This window comes from Larimichthys crocea, unplaced genomic scaffold, assembly GCF_000972845.2.
Source record: "Larimichthys crocea isolate SSNF unplaced genomic scaffold, L_crocea_2.0 scaffold88, whole genome shotgun sequence".
NCBI lineage: Eukaryota > Metazoa > Chordata > Actinopteri > Sciaenidae > Larimichthys > Larimichthys crocea.
In genome coordinates, this window is record NW_020861191.1 from 880,972 (window position 1) to 905,603 (window position 24,632).

The 24,632-nt window shown below is 42.4% G+C and overlaps 1 protein-coding gene and 1 non-coding gene across 9 annotated transcripts; both read left to right on the top strand.

The window, feature by feature from the left end:
• The first annotated feature begins 204 nt into the window (after positions 1-204).
• cep162 (centrosomal protein 162) lies at positions 205-24,187 on the top strand. 8 transcript variants are annotated; one of them, XM_010752678.3, is made up of 30 exons: positions 205-335; positions 1,408-1,513; positions 2,987-3,125; positions 4,781-4,840; positions 8,211-8,351; positions 9,012-9,189; positions 9,965-10,071; positions 10,155-10,216; positions 11,052-11,082; positions 11,522-11,596; positions 13,241-13,447; positions 15,196-15,277; positions 16,025-16,289; positions 16,881-17,109; positions 17,345-17,490; positions 17,906-18,040; positions 18,801-18,929; positions 19,010-19,122; positions 19,247-19,349; positions 19,432-19,558; positions 19,651-19,814; positions 19,906-20,010; positions 20,103-20,342; positions 21,184-21,378; positions 21,489-21,807; positions 22,282-22,414; positions 22,509-22,650; positions 22,734-22,832; positions 23,459-23,593; positions 23,703-24,187. In XM_010752678.3, exons 2-30 carry the CDS (start codon positions 1,454-1,456, stop codon positions 23,886-23,888), a joined length of 4,107 nt encoding a protein of 1,368 aa, XP_010750980.1. In that variant the 5' UTR covers positions 205-335; positions 1,408-1,453; the 3' UTR covers positions 23,889-24,187. The 8 variants fall into 8 exon arrangements, with proteins under 8 accessions (XP_010750980.1, XP_010750981.1, XP_027132992.1 ...); XM_010752679.3 differs by having other exon boundaries at positions 229-335; positions 1,412-1,513; XM_027277191.1 differs by lacking the exon at positions 205-335 and adding an exon at positions 1,137-1,205.
• Positions 18,165-18,329, top strand: LOC113745573 (U1 spliceosomal RNA). The gene has a single exon (XR_003462201.1). It is a non-coding gene; the product is annotated as a U1 spliceosomal RNA (small nuclear RNA).
• Positions 24,188-24,632: the final 445 nt, after the last annotated feature.

The window sequence follows — 24,632 nt, forward strand, 5'->3', positions numbered from 1 at the left end:
GGCGCTTTATGAAGTTCAGTCCATTTCCTTGTATTAGTTTACGGGCAGATCTGCCCGAACCAATATGGCGGCGACGTTTACGTATCGCGACCAACGACCAACCCACTCAATGCGGCGTCTATGTATATATGTCTATGCCTTTGGCCATGAAACAAAGCCTCGAGGTGCTCTTCCTTACTGTCCATTGGTTATCACTTCTTATGACGCGTTTTTCCCAGCCAATCGGGTTGGCTATGTCACCCGGGGTGTTGTCGCGGGAACTACTGGAACACAACAGACCGGAGTTGGACGTTTCTTCATGAAGTGTTGAGTTGCTGGAGCCTTGTGTGTTCTGAGTGAGTTTATATAATACTGACACATGTCCGCTAAATGAAATGTATCAAAGTGTGCTGCTGTCCTCGCGCCTGGCGGGAACCTTAGCTCGCTCTTCTAGCCGGCTAATGCCACTAGCTAACCAGATAAACTACGGAGCTTATTCTGACTGTCAAGTATCCTGAAGAACACCGGAACTACGATGATACGCACTTCAAAATATGAATGACGTTAATGTTACTGCTACACTGTCATGTCACATACTGACATTTATAATATAATACCCTCTACGAGAGTGTGTTTGACTAATAACCAATTCATTTTAGTCGATAATGTATCAATATGCTATTTACAAAAGGGTATTTAGCACATTTCCGTTTTTTTAGCGTATTTCCAATAATGTAACTGAATTTGTAGCAGGTTGTGCTGGCCTTTACGTTACTCATGAAAGGTAAGGTAGCTACATGTATGCCAACGTACCGAAGTAACAGATTTATTTTGACAGTCGTAACCGGAAGTGGCACTGTTTTACGCTGTGTTGATCACATTGACCTGACAACGTCCCGTTCCTCTGTGTAATGTGTTTTAAAATGTCAAGCCCCGTTAGTGAATATGGCAATGGCAATGTTTGGTGCGCCGTTTTTCGTTGTATTCATCGTTATTATGATGTACAAGATGTTTCACCGAGCAGTTAAGTCAAATATCAGTAACAACTTTTATGTTTTTCTGTTTTATTGGCAGAAGAAATCCAAACTCAGCTTACACTCTCTAGTTTCTTTATTTTCAATCGCTCTAACATTCACCAGCAGGCGGAGTCTGCTCAGTCTGTTGTCTGGCGTTGGTGAGCGTCATCTCCATGACAACTGAGCAAATATCATGCACTGGTGAAGATGGTGAGATGCAGTTGAAAGTTGCTAAGGGCCCTGAGTTAGGACTATGTTTTCATGTTTGTTCATAATGAACTTCTGTGAATGGATATGGAGTCGTATCCACGGTGATACCATTTCAACCACTCACATGTGGTTTAGATATGATACATGATGACATTTTGAGATATTCTCCATACATGAGGTGTCGTTTCTTTTTGTCTTTAAGCCAGTTGTCTGTGCTCTCGTTGGCTGATGGGGTGGACGGCGTCGCTATGTCTCACAGACTGAGCAAGGAGGAGCTGGATGAACAGTTTGAGCTGTTCTTGAAGGAGGTAATGTCACGCTGCGTACAATCATGGATCATCACACCATTCATTCATCTGTAAACATTAAATATGCTTCATAACACTGACACATTTTATACCGGAGTGCAGATCCTGCTGTCTGTTTTCTAAAACTTGCTCACATGCATTGAAGACAGGGTAGTGGTAATCATGTCTCATTTCTATCAGCTGACAGTTAGACTGAGAATTATATTAGGGAGAGTGCAAGTCAGATTATTAACAATCAGACTGTGATGGAGAACGTTGCTGTGATCTGATATTAGAGGTGTGAATCTTTTTATTTATATTTATTTGTAAGTTCTAATTACCTGTGAACAATTCCAACACACGATTCTCAACGCATCATGGACGTGATTTTTCTTTTTCATCAGTTAATAAGTTTCACAGTCAGATAAATCTTAACTCCTGCTTTGTTTATAAAGTGCTTACAGAAATCATACTACAACAGTGTATGATGTAAAAAACTCCAGTATATGTGTGACCCACCTCAGAATGTTAACATGATTCTGTTTCATCTCAGTGCTGAAAATGCCTCGTCAGTTCTCGCTGATTAGCGCGGCTCGCTCTATAATTTGAGGCTGCAGATGTTGGCTCAGGTTGAAACGGCTAATGCGGTTCTTGAAATTCAGATTCAGCAGATTTTTTCACACAGCATGCAGTTTGTTGTTTCTGTAAAGACGTCTGAGCTACAGCAGGTTAAAGCACCTCCTGCACTGTGATGACCTACCCTGTTTCACAATACAGAACAGGGTTTTGATTATTTTAGGATTCTCAGTGAGTTCAAATCTGAAATTGTGTCCAGATGTCCTTATTAAAAAATCCTGGCTGTATTTTTGTCACCTGCTGCTTTTCTAGACTTACAGTTACCCACAATTCAGTACAAGAAAGCAATGTACCAATGCCTTTAAAATTAACCATCGTTTCTACAATTTAACTCCAGCTTATGTTCTGTCACTGCATTAATACAGAGTCTCCCATGTCAGCTTACAATGCATCTTAGAATCAAGAACTCTTCATCGCTCTGTCTGATATTAGATTAATCTCATCACCAATTAAAAAAAATGTTTGTTTCAGAGTTATTTCATAGTTATTTTAGAAAACGGTACAAGACATGCATTTCAACTCTGTCTGCATGTTTAACCTTGTGCTGTGGAATTCAGTTCAGACTTTAGCCATGTTGAAATGTTCTGGAAATGTTACTAAAAGGTAGGATTGTCAGCAGTAACAACATGATATGTGTCCACCTGTCGAATCCACACCAGCTCCATCTCTGTTACAGATACACCGAGAATGAGCAGTGTCTGGCCAAGCTGTCTTCCTCATGTTGGCTAAAATGCCACTCATAATGACAAATAGTGCTTCACATCAGAGATCGAAACAAAAACCAAAAGATATCACAGTTTAACATACCCTGTTTAATCCTGAAGGCATCTCTGTGTTTTAAACCTGATTTCATGTCAGTCTGTTTCAGATGACTCGTTGGAATTGGGCGGCTCTGACAAGCAGCTCGCCGCCGCTAAGAGCTGCCGGAAATCAGCCCAGAAGCCGACAGTGTCTTGGTGGGAAGATGACGAACACGGCAGCCGAGGAACAGGAAGAGGTAATAATGAGGAGAGATAGTCATCACACTGTTAGCCTGACACTTTTTCTGAATGAGAGTGTGTGTAAGCCTCACAGTCAAGTCCAGGGAGGAACTGAGAACTGAGAGAGAATTTGAAAATATGTTACAGTATTTAACAGCTGACATACAGTAGCAGTCTTTGATGGAGGAAACAAATAGAGGTCAGAGAGAGAGGGAGGCAGTATAGTTTCTACACAGTATATAGAATTGGTATGCAGGCATATTTACTCATAACTTTATTAAGTGTTGATGTAATTACCAGATGAATATGTGTGACATGAACATGAACAGTGCTGCTGTTAATGTTGATATGTAGAATTTTTTTTAACTCAGTGCTGCAGTGGTGCAGACTGAAGATAATGGAGGGACGGCACCTACATGAACACATGAATCATTTTCTGCTCCTGGTTTCACATGTCACACTCTGTTATTGTTTTTTGTCAGTGCTCTTGTCACTGATGTGGGTGGGACTAAGTTAGAAAAGGGTGATGTCATGTCCTTCTGTGCACCAGTCAGAAGTAGCAATATTTAAATTAGAATCAGACACTATTTAACACGATGGAGAAATGATACAAAGTTTAGGGCATTTAAAAATAAATATTAAATATTAAGGCCGACTGGAGATCGGTGTGTGAATGGTGATGAATGGTTAGCTCCTCAAACTGATGAGCACTTGGCACCTTGCATGGCAGCCAATGCCATCAGTGTATAAATATGTATATGTATGTATATGTAGTGTAAAAGAGCTAGAGAGTCGTACAGTCCATTTACTGTTTATAATGAGAAGGCTGTGCAACATAAGCAGGCTGTTGCAGCAGCTTTGTGTGAATGTAAAAATACATGAGCTTAGTTTAAAAAAAAAACATTTAAAAGAGTAACCAAACAAAATGTTGTTATTTGAGGGAGACTGTTTATGTTCATATATTAAAAAAACATGAGCAGCTGTTGCTGTCCTCAACGTAGTGAAAACGGTCTTGCCTTACAGAGTTGGTTACAGCAGATAAATCTAAAGCAGGCAGAGGTCATTCCTCATGTACTGATGAGACAGAGTCTGGAGGGAATGATGACAGAGCTGAAGGAAAAGCTTCTTTGATATTTAGACTCCTGTGAGAGAGCACTGTCGTGCCACTCACTGGTGGTTCATGGGTAATGATGGACGCGCTGCATCTCACTTTCTCCAACCAGATTTCTCTTTACAGTCACAAGCTCAGTTCTCTAAGCTTGAGGCCCACCACGGTCCACACAGGAAAGAATGATGATGATATTGTTAGAACTAAAATCATCACTCCATTGATTGTTTTGCTGCTTTCTATTATTTTATAAAGACATAATCATTTTATGATGATGAATACAGTGCTGTGAAAACCTTTTCTCAGTTTTGTACATATTTCAGTACATACTATGATTTGGAAGTGTTGCCCATTGTGACATATGTACGTAATGTAGTCAGTATGTAAGAACATCCAGTCAGCGGGTCATGTCTCTCTCACTGCTGCTATGAAACATCAGGTTTCCTTCAAATATGTGCAAATCTGCAGAGAACGTGGTGCTCGTTCACAGCTCTCTGTGTCAGGCCATCATCTCCTGACTGTCCTGTTCTGTTTTTTCTCTTTCTTCTTCTTCTCTTTCCTCAGCACAGACGACCAAAAGCAGATTTATCAAAGCCAAAAAGTCTCAGCCTGAAAACAACGATGGTGAGAACAAGTTGAGAAAAAGTCCCACTATAGATAGACAGATAGAGAGTTTTTGGCCCATGTCCACACAGAGCCATCTCATTTTGTAAAACAAATGAGTGTTTCCACGCTGTTTCTGTAAAGATCTCTGTTCATTCCCCTCCTGCTCTGCGAAGACCAGCCTTGTTTTTTTAATTCAGCTGATCATTTAGTTGTTTGTCTATATTTTTCTGTTTCTGTCATCACACAACACAGAATAGTACAGAATAGCTCTCATCAGACAGACATTCCCAGCTGATCAAATCATCAATTATTTTTATTTTAGGAAAAAATTTCATAAATACAGCTAACTGACAACAGCTGTGCTCAGTGATGGGCTATTTTCACATCTGAGTTTGTCTGCCTGAGGTTTTTCTGCCTGTTAAAAGGAAGTTTTTTTTCGCCACCGTCGCCAAGTGCTTGTTCATGGTGAAATTGTTGGTCTCTTGTTATGATTTGGTGTAGGGCTGCACGATATGGCCTATAACCAATATCTCGATATTTTTAAGCTATATCGCAATACACAATATATATCCCGATATTTTTATTTCTCCTGTAAATCACTGTGAATGTTAAATTCAACCCTTTGATGCAAAAAATAACATCAGTATGATGATTCAAGTAGACCCTTCTATTAGATTAGTAACGGCTGTGCAGCGTTTTAGCTGCGTCCTCTGCCCTGCGTCAACTCACACCGGGCGCGTCTTGGCAGCGTAGCGAGCCGGCCGTATTCACGCGAGATCACAACATGGAAGAGATTATAAAAAGCATCTGTTGTGTCATAAATTATTGTGTGTTGTTCCACTTCAACAATTCTCTCTTCATCCATGTTGAGACCCTTTGATCGATTGACTGCTCACCTGGTGCCACCGGTCAGGACGTAATGTTGATGTGAAGTTGTAATAAGCTACATGAACTGCGTATTGTGTTTTATTTTGAAAGGGTGCGGAAGTTTATTATGTTGATTCTGTGTCAGATTTCCTGTCTGGTGCGTTCTGCTCTGTTGAAATTTACGAGGTTTAGCAGCGGCTCGCGTCAAAAATAGAAATACTACGGAATGCTCGCACCGTGGCGCGGAGAGCCGCTGCTGAGACGCTGCTGAGACGCGCCCTGTGTGAGTGCTCTCATTGACTAGACTGGCAGCTATCTGCTCCGGTGACCGCAGCGCGTACGCCTCCGGAGTGGGCCAATGGGCCTTGTCTCTCCTCACTTGATACAAAAAGTACGCATGGGCGCGCAGGGGATTTTTTTGGGTGGGCGGGGCAGTGTGCTGCATGCAGTGAGCAGCACCAGGAGTGAGTGACAGGCAAAACTCCGGAGAATTAAATGCAGACGGCTTAAAACATTTACGTGACAAGTACTCGATGGTCGCGATATAGTCATTTCATACATCTCACGTAGAACAAGCCGCGATATATCGAGTATATTCGATATATCGCCCACCCCTAATTTGGTGCTATATAAATAAAATTGAATTGAATTTACAGTATTGTTTAAGTTCGTCAGCATTAACAGATTTTTCCATTCAGTTTCTTTAGGTGACAAAAATGCTAAGATAGATTTTATCAGTCTGTTGTAAGTATAATATCTAACATATAAATTATAGCATAATGTTCTAAGAGTAAAACATCAGTGCAGCAGAACAAAAGCTAGTCTCTTTTTATTACACACATTCTTCTTCCTTCTCAAAACCCGCCGCCTACATTACCCACAATGCAACTTAACTGCAAACATTTTGGTCACAGCTTCAGTGTCTCTAGTTGCAGTTACAGACATCGGTAGTGACCTCCTTCAGTGTCATAGGTGAAGTTGAGTCTACTCTATATGGATTATTTTTCTTAATGTTGTGCATAAAATGTGAAGGTGAAAACAAAGTCTTATGTTTAATGTTAATGTTATTTAGATGTCACATTCAAAGAGTAATTCCAGATCTAAACGGACAGTTCATCATCATTCCTTTTTTCTTCTTGCTGGCTGAAGTTGTCCGTGTGGAACCTTTTTATAAGCCGGTGCCTAAACCTCGCAGCAAAGCTCCACTTCAATTGGACGAGACCCAAAAAGATACAGTGGTGGAGGTTTCCCAAGAAAGACACAGAACTCCATCCAATGACTCACGCTTTGACAGTCTGAGCAGCTCCACTCTTGAAAACCTGGAGTGTGAGTCAGAAGAGAGGAGCCCTGATGAGACACACTCTAATTATACTCCACCAGCCAGTACTGACAATAGTGAAGATGGTAACTTCAACTCAAAGCCCTTCGGTGGTGTTGCATTAGTCCCTCCGCAGTAGAGTAGCACCACTAGTCTGAAGTGTTTGTCGTTGTCTCTATCATTATATCGTCTGTTGAAACTAGAAACAAGTTTTTTTTTCCTGCAATATAGTCCTGTATGTTTGTGTTCTGATATATTAGATATTGTCTGTTACATAGCTGATAATTAACGTCATTCACTGCCTGATTGAGGCATGATTTCATTTCCTTTTAACTTTAATTTGAACAGTGATTACTTATGAAAAGAGTAAAACAAAAGAGTAAAGCAACTCTTTCAGCAAAGCATCCATAACCTGACACTTTAAAACAAAACTTTAATTGTCCATATGTTAGTCTCTGCAAATGGCAAAACAGGAATCATGTATGTTAACTTATTCAACAACATTCAGTGGAAAGATACAGCAAATGACACTAGGTGGCAGTATGGGGTCATAAGTAGCAGTTCAGTGGTTTAAGCATCTTAACATGAATGAAGAAGCAAAAGTAAAGTTGTTTATGAAGAACTAAAAAACTAGAAGTTAGAAAGGTGGAAACAAAAGTCAGGTAAGTTAGAACTGGGCTGACAGATGAGTGGAAGCGTGTCCACACGGGACAGGTAGGATCTCCTCAGTATTCATTCACACACTGTTGGTTGGCATCAAACACGCGTTGATCCAGGTCCTATTAATCAGTAATCACAATTACCTACCTGCAGCTGTTATTCATGAGCAGTTACAAATTCTATACACAACAGAAACTCTAAAATGTATACATGTATATTCCTGTGAGGACAGAGAAGGAATAAGGACACAGTCCAACAGTGTGTAAGATAAATGCTGCCTTTTTGAAGCAGTGGTGTTGTGAATATTTTGCTGTGATTGTGCCACGTGTCAAATCCACTGCATGCTAATCTTTGGTTTGTTGTTTGTTCTGTATTATAATTGTCTTCATGTTCTTACATAACCTGTATGAGTCATGTGTACACACAGTCCCCAGTGTGTTGAAGAACAGGAATAAATACACTAGAATAAATGGCAGTAAATATAACCATGTCCTGCATTAATAAGCTTCTCTTAAACCTTTCTTTTACATTTGATGTTTCTAGGACTGCTGGGATCTGGGAGGACTTTCAGGAGGTCTTTGAGGAGGTCTCAGTCTATTCTGGAGGAGGAGGAGGAAGATCGAGGAGACGCTGGTTTGAAGCAAGATGCAGCTGCTGTCCTCACAGACAGTACTGAGACAGAGGGTGAGTGTTGGACAACATGAGATAAACAGGAACAGACTGGCATATGGGACTAAGACACATATTAACAAGCAGTTTGTTGAATTACTGTTGAACACTGGTGTCTGTGGCTGAAGTTCTACACTGTGGACCCCCCCTTAGACAAAGTTTAAGGAGCAAGAAGAGGAACCATGTAGCATATTAAAAAACGTGTCGATGTAATGTACTGAATCAGAGTTCAACTTAATCTGCACACATCACATCACACACACCATGTCTGCTATTATAGTGGTGTGTTAAAAGTAAGATTTGTTTACAAATAAGCCAATAAAATTATGTCAGTGAGTATCAGTCAGTGGAACACGGGTATAATTTTATTTTTTATTTTATTTATATACCTAATATGACTTGATGATGATGTGGTTTGAACTGCGCGCTGCAGTACAGCCATGGGTTAGAGTGAAATGTAAGGGGCCGAGCACACAGCCTTGAGGAGCTCCTGTGTTCAGCACTCAGGGGTCAGAGGTCACAACAGTCTTTATTCTGTGTTCTGTACAATCGCTAAACTGAATGCGGGACCCTGCATCTTATATTCCTACTTCACAGCAAATTGTTGCTTTGTGTGTGTGTGTGTGTGTGTGTGTGTGTGTGTGTGTGTGTGTGTGTGTGTGTGTGTGTGCGCAGACTCAGTGATGATACCAACTGCAAATACAGCCAACACTGGTTTAGATACACTGGAGGAAGAAGAGGAGAAAGCCAGGTTCTTTGCCAGACTGGAGGCCGGAGCTTCATCAACTATAGATTATTCCAGGCTGAACAGAGAGCTGGACTCAACAAGTTCCACCATTGGTACAAGCCTCAGGTATGTAAACAACCATGCCACTGTTCCATTAACACAGTGGAAGACATTTTAAAGTTAGTATCTTCTCAGGAACACATAGTCATGGTTTGATTGCTTCTTCTGAAGGTGACATTTGTTTGTTCTTTTTCTTCTACCTCACATTCCACCATTGTTTTCTTGTTGTACGGGACTGACCTCTTCTCGGAATATTCATGTACTTATCCTAAACCGAGGGCTGGGCAATATGGCCTAAAATCTCACAACACATCCGATTTACAATTTTAATCTTTTTTTTTTTTTTTTTTTTTTTTTCTTTAAAAAAAAAAAAAACTAAATACAACAAGGAAATCATTCAAATCATTGTTTTTATTTCACACACAAAAAATGATCAAACCAAGATGAATTTCCCTATTAGACTTGAAGTGAAAACCTGCTATTTGCATGCTAAATAACAAAATTATACATAAGGTGCTCCTGTAATGTTTTTGGGAAGGAACACAAGCCAGTCTGCGGCCTCTAGCTTAAGGCATGCCCTGTTGCTTACATGTTTTCTTTTTGCTCTGGTATCAAAAGAAAAACCGAGTATAATTTAAAAACTAGTTTTATATAATATATATATTTTAAACTAATAATTATATGAAAGTACTTACAGGGGTCACATGATTTCCTTTTCTTTGACAAAACCCCTTCTTTAGGTTGATGATAGCTACACTGCTGTTATGCATCATGACTTTAGTTAGTTCATGGTGGCTTCATTGTGACTATTTTACTGCCCTCTGTGATATAATGACGATAGATGGATGGATGTCCTGACTCCGTCCAGGAAAACTGAGGGAGCAGTGGAGCAGAGTGATGCTGATCAAAGGAAGTCCGCTGTCACAGAGACCATCAGAGAGTCTCTAGGTAAGAGTAATGAACCTGTGGCAAACCTCTCTTCCCCTCCGTCTCTGTGGTTCCATCAGGTCTATTCTCTGTCTCCTTTACAGGCTCTCCTCACTACAGCGAGGACTTTGAGGAAGAGGAGAAGAGAAAAGAGCCACGGGAGGAGGTTTGTATTTCACAATGATTAAACAAAAACTAGGTTAGAAGCTTTGTCGCACAAACAGTATTACTTACTGATAGGAGGTGTCTAAGAATGCATGTGCAGTAGTTGACACCATAGTTGGTCCTTTCACATCCTCTCTGCAGCATTTTAAATATTGAACCAGTTTTCCATGATGAATAATCTTTCAGGGTTTAAAACTATGACCAGACTGATATTGGATTGTTGAGGCCTGCATTCACATGCAGTGATTCCCACTTTGTATTACAATCATGTGATTAGACTGTCTGTGAAGGTTCTCAGTCATCTAGGTGCTCTTTCTCTGAGGACAGTTAAAAATGGGCCGACTGAAAACTTGAAGACCATAAAGACGTCTTGCCTCTCGTTCAAGAGACTGAAACATCTTCATGTATCTACAACCAAGTCCATACATACATCCATGCATTATCTGTAACCCCTTATCGTCACTAGGGTCGCGGCAGGGGGCTGGAGCCTATCCCAGCTGACATCGGCACCTCACCGCAGGGCACATAGAGACAAACAACCATTCACACTCCCAATTTAGAGTCACCAATTAACCTGCATGTCCATACAGAAAGGCCAAAGAAATGAAGCGGCTCAGTGTAGATATACTTAATTAACAATTAATACTGTTTTTAATTGATGTAAAACAAACTTTATTCAAGGTTCAGCTCAGCTCAGTTTGTTTTTTGTTGATCAGTTCAGTTGAAATCGTGCTCATAGCTGCACACAAAGTCAATAAGATGTATGATGACATTACTGAGCGTTTTCTGTTTCCTGCTACATTATTCAATAATTCTTGCTATTATCTGTTTTTCAGAAGTCAAAAATGTCTACAATTCTTGCCAAAGGTAAGACAAAAAGAGATATTATTTCACTGAGGTTATGAGTGGGTGTTAAGAGGAGTCAAATCTTGCAAAGTGTTAAGTGGACAGAAGCCTGAGACAAACAAGCAATATACAGCCACAGTAGGAACATGTTAAAAATAGCAACAACAACGAAAGTGCAACAGCTCATTCAAATGTCTCATTAGTTTGAGCTCAAATTACTGTCATGTGACAGTATTACACTATTAGTTCAAGTATAGCACTTGAATTTCCTCTCTGTGGAATCAATAAGGTAAATTCTCATGTCCTAAATTACAGGCTGCCTACTGTAGTAATAACTAGTATAGAGTATATCTTAGTTCTTTGTTGCTTCTTTACTTTGCTGTACTTTACTGAAGAAGTTAACATGGACCTCTAGCTGACCTATTGTCTTTGAGGTCCTCTAACTTTACTTTGGTCTCAGTTTCTCTTTATGATTCCCTGGATGACACCGGTGAAGAAGACAGAAGAAAGGACACAGCAACATCATTGGACAGAGGTAACACAAACACGCAGGGTGAAGTAAGTCAGAAAAGAGTCTAGCATACTGTAAACACGCTGTGATGCAGAAGTCAGAGTGGTTCTTATCTCATGTTCAAGTTTAGATACTTGTTTAAGCTTTACACAACACAACAAACACACAATAAATACTCTACAATAAAGCAGCACAATGTATAAAACCCATCAATGCAAGAAAATAAATAGAGTCAGTCTGATAAATACAAGATATCCTTGATCGTGACTTTAGAGTTTGAGGCTGCTTTTCAGCAAAGCAAAGCTTCTTGAATTTGTTGGTATGAAATTCCACATTGTCACTACTTTAACAGAGAAAGCAGACTGACCAAAGGCTGTCTTTCTAAACCACGGTGCCCGCTCACACCTTATAGATGCTGTCCATCCGACACTACCACTGGCCAGGCAGCCTCTAGGAGGGGGGAGTGCAAGATTATGAATCATTTTAAAACATCAGTAAAAAACTCTCAAAATGATTATTAGCTATATATATTGTCGGAATACTAAATTGATAATAATCCCTTGTTTGATTATCGTGTAGTTTTAGGATTTCACTGAAATGTAGCCACACCTGCCTGTGACCAGGTTGTTATAAAATACAACAGATGGTAAAAAATCTGTATGTGTAAGGCCACGTTCAGACAGGGACATGGAAACCGGTGGTGAGGGGGTGAGGGGAGCTGAGGTGTGTTGCCATGGGTGCTCTCTATACCTGCTGAATGTAACCGCTGTGAAACAATCAGGAAATAACTTTATATTTCTGATTAACAGCTTTATCGAGGCCAGTTATGCAGAATTAATAGCTTTGATTGACAGGTGGTGCTACAGATGGCTTGTTTGAGCACCCAGGCTTCATTCAGCCCTTCTCAGGTCTGCTGATTTTTAGATTATCCAGGAGGTGGAAGGAGCAGGACTGCCAACATGGCAGTGGCCAGAGCCACAAATTCTGAGCTTCAAAGTTTTTTCTCTTCAGAAACCTGTGGGTGACGTCACGCATATGCTGTGCATCTTTTACACAGTCAGTGGTCATAGGCAGGTGGTCGGAGTGAATGGTTGGCACCTGAGATCAGTTTGTTTCCTGCAGTCTTACATGTAGACAGGGTTAGGAAACAACAACACTTGTGACATGTCTGGGTTAGCTGACTCAATGTTGAACCAAGCTGCCAGTCTTTAGATAACCTTAACCATGTGCTTTGAGTTACGTAGTACTAAGTACCAAAATGAATGAATAATATACTGTAGTTACAATGAGCAAATGAAATGTGATGTCAGTGAATGATTTGCAGACCCCATCCAGTGTGAACATTTTGTAACATTGCTCATCTGTTTTCATATTCTGTTCAGAAACATAATCCTGGTTTCATGTAGTTTCTCTTCAGAATTCATTTGCAGCTGCTCCAAATTACTTGTACTTAGTATTCAGATCTCTTACGCAACAAAGGTCATTCCAGACGTTTCAGCTGGACTGGGGCCATCATCAGATTCTGACATGTGATTGGTCTCCAACAGTTCATTGTGCACAATGTGTTTTTCCCAGAATAAATCAGAGCTTCCAGTTGTTTCCTATCAGACACATTCATTGAAGTTTCTTTGTGCATTGTAGAATGCATTAATCTTGTTTTCTGTCCAGGCCAGCAGTATGTGCAGAGTGGAGGCTCAGAGATGGAGGCTCTTCATGAGGCCTTCAGACAGATCCATGTGGTGGAAGATTCAGAAGAGCACAGTCACCATTATTCATCTCTGGAAGGGAGGGGGAGGACACACAGGCCTGTGTCTCCATCCTCCCCTCCACAACATGCCAGACAGTCCCTTCAGCCCACTTCTACAAATGAGTCAGGTCAGACACTGCTTGTAATCAGTACTGTGGACTCTCTGTCTGTCTGTCTGTCTGTCTGTCTGTCTGTCTGTCTGTTTACTGGTCTAACAGTAGAAATGATACATCTACTAAAGCTGCATTTCAGCTAACTTCTCTGAAGTCTGTGTTGAAAGACCAAATGCTCCATAAGAATTCATTGAGACTTTTTTGAGACCTTTCCTTTAGAATCTTTTTCCTAAATATGGAAGACACTGTCCTGTACAGCTGTCCGTCATGCTCTTTAGTGACGGACCTCCTCATACTGTACAAAAATGTATTGAAAATGTCCTAGGTATGCTGTTACCATCTTGCATCTCTTGTGATGTTATTTGAAGAGTGTGGACAGTAGGGATCAGGGCTGCAGCTGCAGTATCTAGGTCCTGTCCATTTAAAAGTCCAGTCTGTAAGTTTGAGTCACATCGAGCCACCCCCTCACATCAACTCACTTTTCTAAGTGTGTAGAAGAGCCTGTGGTGGCTGCATATAAAAAACAAAAAGTTCTGTCTAGAGTCAGAGTTTAGTTTGTTCATTCTGGGCTACTGTAGAAACATTCTAAGGTAACTAAAACAATTCTTATTTTCAGGTGATTATCCTCTAATGCAAACAGAGTTCTAAATATTATATTACATTTCCTCCATATTCTGTAAAATAGAGTCCCCTAAATCTCACACAGTGGACCTTTAAGGTCTGCAAAAAGCATCATCTCCATTGGAAGTGTACTACAAGCAGCATTGTTACCACTGCTAGCAGTTACTTTGGCTGTCATTTGAATCGATGCACTCATAAATTAGATCGAATATTTCTCTTAAAGCCATGACATGGCATGACTTGATGGAGGCACACATCCACTGTGCTGGAGCATGAAACAGGCCTTCAAAGTCGGGCCCAACCCGGCCCGGGCTCGACAGAATTCGACCCGACCCGGCCCGGCCAGTTTTGATTGACCGCTTTGTAGAGCCCGAACCTGTTTCCAGCCCAACGTTATTGGCATATCAGTCAAGAATGAGTCATTTGTGCTGTACATTTTGAACATTTTTTATTCAGATTCAACCAACACAAAGTCACCACAGGCTAGCCTCCGTTTCACCTCCTCAGCATCCATTTTTGCACCTGTCTTGCGCAGATCGAAACGCATCACATGATCGCTCATTTACAGCGCAAGTCATAACGCAAGCCCAGGCCCGTTTAAAATTATAGAAATTAGGGCTGCACGATATGGCCTATAACAAATATCTCAATATTTTTAAGCTATATCGCGATACACGATATATATCTCGCACCCTGTGTGAGTGCTCTCAAGACTGGCAGCTATGAGCTCCGGTGACCGCAGTGCAGCCGTTACGCGGCGCGTACACCTCCGGAGTGGGCCAGTGGGCCTCGTCTCTCCTCACTTGATACAAAAAGTACGCATGCGCGCAGGGGATTTTTCTAGGTGGGCGGGGCAGTGTGCTGCGTGCTGTGAGCAGCACCAGGAGTGACACAGGCAAAACTCCAGAGAATTAAATGCAGACGGCTTAAAACATTTACGTGACAAGTACTCGATGGTCGCGATATAGTCATTTCATACATCTCACGTAGAACAAGCCGTGATATATCGAGTATATTCAATATATCGCCCACCCCTTATAGAAATTATGCCCGAACCCAAAGATTCCCAGCTCTGCACTGTGCTGCCAGCTCATGACACAGCTCAAGTGTGCTGAATAAATACTGTCTGTGTGTGTGTGTAGAGCTACCCACTGCAGAAGAGTTAATGAGACCCATCCGGCCCGAGCAGGAGCAAATCAGAGGCTTCACCCTCCAGCCTGTCAGGTAAGGACTACAAAATATTTTTCAGATGATGACATCACAGAACATCAACAGACTGTCTGGATTGTTTCCTTGTCATCTTGAGTCTTCATTGTTATTATTATTGTTGTTGTTGTTGTTGTTGTTATGAAACTTAGACTGTGTAAACTATGTAAAATCCAAGATTTCAGAAACTATTGTTTTGACAGACGGTTGTCTTAGTTGGTGTACATTAAAAGAGGGGCAGTTGCTCTGCAGTGGCTGCCTAATGGAGCAGCTGAAAGAAGTGGTGAAGGGCGGTGTGAAGGGTCCATCATTAAAGACCCTTCACACCGCCTGATGGAGCTGACTTTGAGTTGGATTTAAGTGGTGCCGGTGATTTTGGTTGGATGCTTGATGATTCCTGCTGCATGTCCTAAATATTCATATGTCCCCATTCTAGTCTACCAACCACTTAAAGCGCTTTTTCACACACACACACACACATTCACACACTGAAGCTGCCAGCACTCTCTGGATACATTTACCTCCATGAGCCATGCCAACCCAGTTGCAGTCTGACTCTGTTTGAGGCAATTGCAGGTGATTTTGTTGGTGTTAAGATCAGTTAAAAGCAGGTGTATGAGCTGAAAACACAGGTTAGAATCTGGACAGTTTTATTTGTTTGACATCAAACCTGCAGGCCAATAAGAAGAGATTTATATCACAGCAGGTCACAGTAGTAACACAAAATGTTAAATGTGCTTTTCTCTTGACCTTTTCTGATCACAGTGCTGTAGAACTTGACCAGGGAAAGACATCCCACTTCTACGAAAGGACTTTCCTAGATGCGACTTCACCAGAATCTCAACTGAAGCAACCTGGAGAGGCTGATAACGTCACAGGAATAAAGGAAGCCAGGAGGCTGAGCTCCCCAGACTCTCCCAACCATAACCTGACATGGAGCATCAGACAGGAAGTAGAGAGGCTGATGCAGGATCAGAACCATTGTTCATCTTACGCATCGTCTCAGGATGGCAACGCTAAGAAACAACCGGTGAGGCAAACTTCAGACCTGTCTTCATTTCAGCAGGGCTTGTTGCATCAGACAGTTCTCAGACTAAGACTATATTGACAAAACCAGTCATTCTGCATAGTAGATAATTGTTGAAAACACAAAAACAAAATACCATAGCTGTCTTTGTTAGTCTTTCTAACAATCACTAACATTGGTTTGGTTGAAATAAACCCTTAATTTACAAAATTCACAAAACAAAACAAGCTGTAATAACGGGACCTAATCCAAATCTACCCATCGAAGTACATCCTAAAAGTGTTTTTTTATGTGGGCAGGCCCAGATTGTTATTTTGAAAGGATCCCTACAGAAATAGACCTTTGGTTTAACCACAAACAGCCATGAAGTCCAACTCTGTCCACTGTGTTTCTACATAACTTCAGTGAACCCTTTAGGAATAGTGAAACTTCAGTCCTATTCTGAGTAGGTTGTTATATAAAAGACTTTAGAATACAGTTAACAGAATGTAATGTTCTGAAAAAACAACATGCAGCCAGATTTGAAAACCACTTGTCACTGTATCCACTTTGTTCATTGTTTTTTAACACCATTGTTTTATACATTTTCCACAGGGCTCCCGTGGCTCCAGTCTTCATCCCTCTACATCTTCAATGAGGAAACCCACTGTGGCTCCTGTGAGAGGCAGAAGAGTGGAGGGAAGAGCAGCAGTGACTTCCAGGTCATCAGGGCTGAGCAGAGTGGCTGTTACAGCCAGAAGTCAGTCTTCTGTTTCCCGACCTGTGCAGCATCCACAAGACAAGGCCAGATTCACAAAGAGCCAAGAAAAAGAAGGCTACACAGGTCATTAAACTGTTCAGAGATCAGATCAGAGTGTGTGTCTGTCTGATGATACAGCTACGATACAAACAGTATACAGTATGTGTTGTTTGCTTTTAAATCTTCGCTCTTTGTGTTTTTCTAAATTATTTTGGCCCTCTTTCTGAACCACCTCGTATCTTCATAATGCAGTGTGGTTTGGAGGTGTGGAATCACTGCTGTGTGTCTGATGCGTCTTTTATGTTTGTTTGATCAACAGAGCCAGGTCTGAATGCGAGCAGTGAGCTGGTGGCATCTGTTCAGTCATTGGTGGCTGTCCTCCAACAGCAGATAGACACCGGCGGTCGCCAGGATGCTGCAGACACACCGGAAGCCAGTCTGACACACCATCTTCCAAAGGACAATGTAATAAAACACTTCATCTCCAGCTGACATTTCAGTGTTTGCATGCTTCCTGGAGAGATATTACAGTACTGGTATATTTGGACAGATGTGAGTAAGAATAGACTGTTACTGTCGTCTCGTCACTTCTGCTCACTGAGAAGGTCGACAGTGAGGTATCATGTGGCAGTTACTGTAATCCTACTGGATCCTTGGGGTAAGCTGGGGTAACAGGTGACTGGATGAACTTTCTATCAGATGAACAAACTACTATATGACTATATGATGTAGTCAAACTGTCAGAAAGCCTTCAGTGAAATTCTTTGCTCTTCTTTCAATGAACAAATACTCTCCAGTTCTTGTTTAACTGATGCCAGCAGCATCTACACTAACCTCTTCAGCAGCCGAACACAGACACTTCTCACACTGTGACTTGCAGAGGGAGGAGGACAGCTCTCGGGTGGAGGAGCTAAGGCTCCAGCTTGCTCAGAAAGAGAAGGAGTTGCGGGTGATGAAGGAAGGAGCAGAAGAGCTCAACTCACTCAGACAACAGAACTTTGTGCTGCAAAGCAAGGTGCACAAACACACTCACAACACAGGACAAAACAAAATTTTCATTCCATACCATCTCACACCATTGTAGTTACTGCTTTAGTTGGATCATGTTAACATTGTAACTTTAAAGAGGACAGTTACAGATACTTACCTGGCAGGGGTCACACCATGATCAAGAAGGTGCTTTGCCCAGGGCGAGGCTTGGCCATTGTACTCCGGCTTCCTGACCCCTGAGAATTCCCCAAAAATGTGGGAATCTCTGCTGTAGAATTTATGGTAGTGGGGGACTGCGTTTGCACTCTCCCCTCAACAGGCACAACAGACAATAGACAAATCTCTTTGCACTACTTCCTGGACCCACTGTCATTGCCATGTCTGACTACCTCTGCTACATGCTGTGACTGACTTTCATTCATTTCATTTTCATTTCATCTGTTACACCATCTGCCTGCCTGTCTGCCTGTCTGTCTGTCTGTCTGTCACTCACTCACTTACTCACTCACTCACCGCAGAAATAAGCAATGCTCAGGATGAAAACAGGTAGAGAAACAAGAAAAACAAACAGGTTATATTTAGCCGACATACAGAGCTGCTGCTGGCTGAAAACACATGTTAATCAGTATTTTGTTGATGCTCAAGATGAAGAGAGTGCATCCACTTACTGTTCCCTGTGTTTATTATGCAGTTACATTGTATGTGGATACATATATATAAATCTAATATTTATTAAATCTATTTAAATAAAACATGATTAACAAGTTATTTGTTTTACTCTTCAGCTGCGAAGTGCAGAAGAAGCCAATCAGAAGAAGAGATGGGCGGAGGTGCCTGACTCTGCTGCGGATGAACACCAACAGATGGATAAAGAAATAAAAGAGCAGGAGATGCTTATCAAAGGTTACCAGCAGGTCAGTTCTCAGTGTGACTGTCTTCACTCATCACTTCTGTCTGCAGATGTCTCCATTCAAACAGTAATGTCACTCTGCAGGAGAATGAGAAGCTGTGTTTGCAGATGAAAGCTCAGCTGGCCAAGAGTAAAGCCAACGAGGAGGCCATGTTCCATGAGAACCAGAGGCTGCTGAACGAGCTGGCCTTCACGCGGTGGGTTCACTGATGTGTCTGTCCAGCTAACTATCACTGCATTATTGCTTGTTGATGTCTTTAAATGTCCTTTTACCATTAATGTCGGCCTACTTACATTTTTAATGTATTTTTTCATCTTCAGCAGGGAGCAGTCGGATAAAACCTGCAGGCCTGTGGGAAATGTTTGCTCAATGGATCACACTCAACGCATTACTGACTTGTTAGCTCAAATAAATACATTTCAGGTACGTGACAAATTCACTGAAATACTGTGTATAACTTCTGTTTCAGTCCCTTCACTGTAGCTATATATATGTGTGTGTGCAGAGGAATGAAGCCAAACTGTCTGAGGACATTCACAGACTGAAGCAAGAAAAACAGGCTCTGGATGTGGACCTGCAGCTCATGAAGAAAGAGCGAGACCTAGCTAAAGCTCGGGCCACGTCTGCCTCAGGTATTACTGGACACAGCAGTGCTAATCTTCATTCTGTATATGCAAGTGATCTTTGCTTCTACTGACAGTGTGTGTCCATTCTGAATGGTCAGGTGATAAGACTTTTCAGATGCATGTCTTAGAGGACAAGCACAGAGAGGAAGTGGCAGCCCTGAAGAAGAAGCTGCAGTGGTTTGCTGAGAACCAGGAGCTGCTGGACAGAGATGCTGTCAGACTGAAGGCTGCTACAGCTGAGATACGCCAGCTCAAAGAGCAGGTGAAGCTCCGCTGTCACTTCCTGTTTATGCAGTATCTACAGTATGTATCTATACACAGTCCCCGTCTTTTGCTTGGTGTCTCCATGTCAGGTAGAAAAACTAAAGACGGATGTGGGCAAAAGAAGCAGTGAGCAGCAGAGAAAGGCCAGAGAGAAAACAGTGGACACCAAGAGGATGCAGGACCTGGAGCGACAGGTCACACAAACAAACACACTCACTCATCAAACCTGTCCACACTCCCTCTCTTCCTCCTTCACTTCATGTCTCAGTCTTTCTCCCCTTTTCAGGTCAAGGAGCTGGAGCACATACTCCGATGTAGAAACCCAAACTCCCTGCCCGCTTTGATCTACGCTGCGGCCACGGCTGACAGTCAGGACAGTGCAGACGCCACCAAGACCCCACCCCCCAGCAGGGTCAGTGCCCTGCTGGAGCGCAGGATTCAGCGTCTGGAGACTGAGCTGGAGAGTCACGACGAGGAGGCCAAGCGCAGCCTGCGGGCCATGGAACAACAGTTCCACAGGATCAAGGTACGAGTAAAGGCAATGCAGTGGACCTATAGTTACAGCGCAGTTGAACTGAACTGAAAACAGTATTATCAGCTGAATCTGCATCGACCTCGGCTTTACAGACTTTAATTAAGATGATGATGATGATGATGATATACTTTATTAATCCCTTGGTGGGGAAATTCTTTTTTCACTCTATTTTATTTTTTACATGCATTTTAACCCGGACACACACACATGCAGTACAAGGGCATAGACATGCAAATGTGGAGAGAGATGGTGGAGTGATGGGCAGCCAGCCAGACCAGCGCCCAGCGAGCAGTTTGGGTGGGGTCGGTGCCTTGCTCAAGAGCACCTCGGCAGTGCCCAGAAAGTGAACTGGCACCTCTCCAGCTACCAGTCCACCTTCCATATTTTTGGTCCATGTGGGACTTGAACCGGCCACCCTCCGGTTCCCAAGCCAAGTCCCTATGGACTGAGCTACTGCTGCTAATTGTCAGTTTCAGCTCCGTGTTTAGCTTTCTAGCTGCAACTTAGCAACAAAGTGTTATTTCCCTGAAGAGCAGGAGAAGAAAACTTGCTGTAACCAACCTGCTCAGCAGCAAACGGCAATCGGTGGTTCGACCCCCGGCAGCAAGAGGGTGTGCTGCTGCTCATGGGAACTAGGGCTGTGCTAGCTAGTTGTTATTCCTCAGCAGACTATTGTAAAGTTGACCAATCAAGAGTGGGCTTTTAGCGAGGAGAGCCTTAAAGATTGTTTAACTGTTAATCGTGCAAAGCTTCTCTATTGGACTCAGAATAAGCATGTAGAGAGGAAACTGAGCTAAGTCCAAATAAATGTGATCATCTGTGCACTGTTTAGCTCCGCTATGAGCAGCAGATCTCAGAGCTGGAGCAGCAGCTGGAAGCATCAAACTCAGCAGCTGGGACCAAGCCATGGGCGTCACAGGTTCAAACCCTGGAGGAAGAGCTGCAGCGTGTGAAGGCAGCCCACCAGGAGAAAGAACTGTCCCTCCAGGAGCAGATTGAGTCTCTCCAGCATCAGCTCAAACACAAGGTCAGTACAGGAGCTTGAACTCTAGCATGCTGTCACAAGTTGATGGATTCATTCAGCTTTCTTTGGACTAACCAAAGCAGGTAACTGAAGTTCAGCCTTCCTTCATACAGGCCTATCCAAGTCCGGGCCGGCACCAGCGTCAAGCCGAGGAAGCATTCGGTGTCCGGATAGAGCGCCTCAACCAAGAGCTCAGTGCCAAGACACGAAGCATTCAGGAGCTGAGCCGCACTGTGGAGAGGCTGCAGAGGGAGAGGAGGAGCATGCTGTCTGTCCCCAACCCACGACCAGAAACCCGTTCTACAGAGAGCAAACGACAACCGGGCCCAGCCAAACCTCCATGTTCTGCTGCTGCAGCAGAGACGTGTGCAGGAGAAGAAACGTTCCCAGCTGCTCACTATGAGAAGACCTACCAGCCGACCGTCTTCACAGGTATGAGTCTGTATGCTAAACTACCCTTGATTTAATCTGGGACTACCCTGGACTTAAGTCAGGCTTAAAGCTATAAACCAAATGTCATCCAGATGCACATGCTCATAACTTTGATGTCCGTCCTCACATAATAAGTTTGAGCTATTTTCAGAGCTCACAGCCTTCTCAAAACAGTCCCTCATGTAAACACTGCCCAGTTCAGCTGAAGCGACTGGAAATGTTCTGTTCACACTCTACACATGAACTCAGCATTTTGACATCCACTCTGCTGAAGCTCATCTTCACTTCAGCTCAACAAACTAAACAACCACTGAACATTCTGTGTCCCAGCTCTGACCAGTGTTGGGCAAGTTACTCTAAAAAAACAACTAGTTACACTTACTAGTTACTTCTCCCAGAAAGTAGAGTCCTCATGTTATGAGACCATCATTAAGCATTTGAATATTAAACTTTATTGTTGCATCTTTTTGACAGGCAGTCACATCTCAGAGGTTCTGCAGGAAAACGAGGTTCTGAAGCAGCGCCTGCAGCTGCTGGAGCTGCAGAGTGAGCAGGACAAGGAGGCTTTAAAGGCTGATGCCATACAAGCCAAGGAGGAGCTGTGCAGGTGCGTCTGTGTGTGTGTGTGTGTGTGTGTGTGTGTGTGTGTGTGTGTGTGTGTCAACATTGACTGCACAGCTGACTTTAATGTGATGTGTTAGTCTTCAGGAGCACTCTGCAAAGCAGCTGTCCTCTATAAAAACGGAGCACCTCAGGGTGTTGAATGAGCTGTGCGCCGCCCATGCCCTGCAACACTCGTCCTCAAAGGTTGCCGAACTGTCCAACAAGCTCAACACTCAGGAGGTACTGGCTCACTAAGCGATCACTCTCATGTCAGAGTGTCCTGGAAATGATGCTGTTGCTCTAACCTTGACATTTCTCTGCAGATAACGGTGAAACATCTGCAGGAGCAGCTGAAAGAGCTGCAGGGAACTAAACATGCACTGACAATATCCAGGAGCAGAGAGGACGCTCTGCAGAAGCAGGTGCCGCTCAGCTCTTATTAATGCACCAAACATGGAAAGACAGGACAAGAGTTTTAAATGCAATCTTTGTTTATTTGTTGATTTTATAACAAGAAAATCAAAAACACCAAAGTTGCCGGAAAACTTTCAAATAGTTTAGTCAGCAAAGTGACAAAATACACTCACTGGTATCACACAGCATGTCTTGGATACATAATGTAACTCAGATGAAAGATAATTAAGGAAAATCATATCAAATGAGTGACTGTGGAGGATGAAGACATCTTTTCAGCAGGTTCAGAGATCTGAAGAACCTCGTCACCATGTGACATCATCGTACAGATGCTAAACATGTGGCACAGTACATGTCTCCTCTCCTGGATTCGATTTGTTCCAACAGCATACTGTAACAAAGTAATACAAAGCATTGAACTGGATCACTTTTCATCAGTTGGTCTGAAAAGCCAAACACAGGTGTTGTTGTACATTGTCGTGTGGCTGCATGCTGGGTTGTGTTGGGGGCGTGGCTAGGCAGTAAGCGTGCATTCACACAGGATCAGGGATTGCGGCCAGTCGTAGCAAGGTTGGACAAAATGGACATATACTGGACCTTTCACATTGAGTCATTCCTCCCACCTTGTGTTCAGCTGACCAGACTGCTGAAGGAGCTGAAGGAGGCTAAAGACGCTCAGAGCCCAGAGGTGAAACTGCTGTGCAGCCTGGAGAGGAAGATCATGAACATGGAGCTGAGACACCAGCACAGAGAGAAAGAGCTGCAGCAGGTATGACTGATGATGGAGCAAGTTACTGTTCACACACAGAGGCCAGAGGATTATCCCAGTATAATCCCACTGATGTGACTCATTCTGTAACTGTGTGTCCTCCTGGCAGGTGATTGGAGGCTCGTGGCAGACATTAGACACTGATCAGCAGTCAGAGGTGGAGCGCTGGAGGCATCTAGCTCAGGACAAGAGCAGAGAGCTGGAGGCTTTTCGTCTGGAGCTGGACTCCATCCTGGACATAGTGAGACACCTCCAAACACAGGGAGTGGTCCTCCCCATCACAGCCAGGAGTTAGTTCACACACACGGTTTGACTAATGCGTGCCACTGAAAGTTAATGCTGAAGCCAAACATAGATAACCTGAGCAATAATCAATCAATTAGTCCATATCCCACATGGGTGAAATGGACCATATTTCCTGATCAGCCTCAGTGATATTTCATTTGAAACATACAAACAGACATAAAGCTACTTTATATTAATACTCCTACTGTACATATTTCTTATCTCTCTCTGTATATTTCATAACTAGATTCTACTTTTGTATTTAAATTATTGTAACTTGTTGAGAAAAATAAAGGTTTTTCTGAAGTCTCTAATTGTAAAATTGTATTCCCTTCCTGCTTTCATGCATTGTGCACTGAAACTTCAACCTAATCTCAACAGTAGGGCTGCTCGATTATGGAAAAAATCAATATCACGATTATTTTGGTCAATATTGAAATCACGATTATTCAAACGATTAATTTTGAGTCTCACAATGCATTTATTCAGCATTTCTCTCTTTCAAAAAACACTTTGTTATTGATTCTTTATCCAAAATATTCAAATTGAAAATACATTTTGGCTACAAATATGTACTTTACAGCTGTTTTGCAATGTATAAAGCATTAAATCAATAAAATAAATATACTTTATGGAACATTAAATAAGGCATAGAAAACAGACATGTATCCAAAATAAACTATGGATCCAGCTGCTCTGCAAATTCTCTATATTTATAGAACAAAATAAATATAATAATAAGCATAAGCATCAA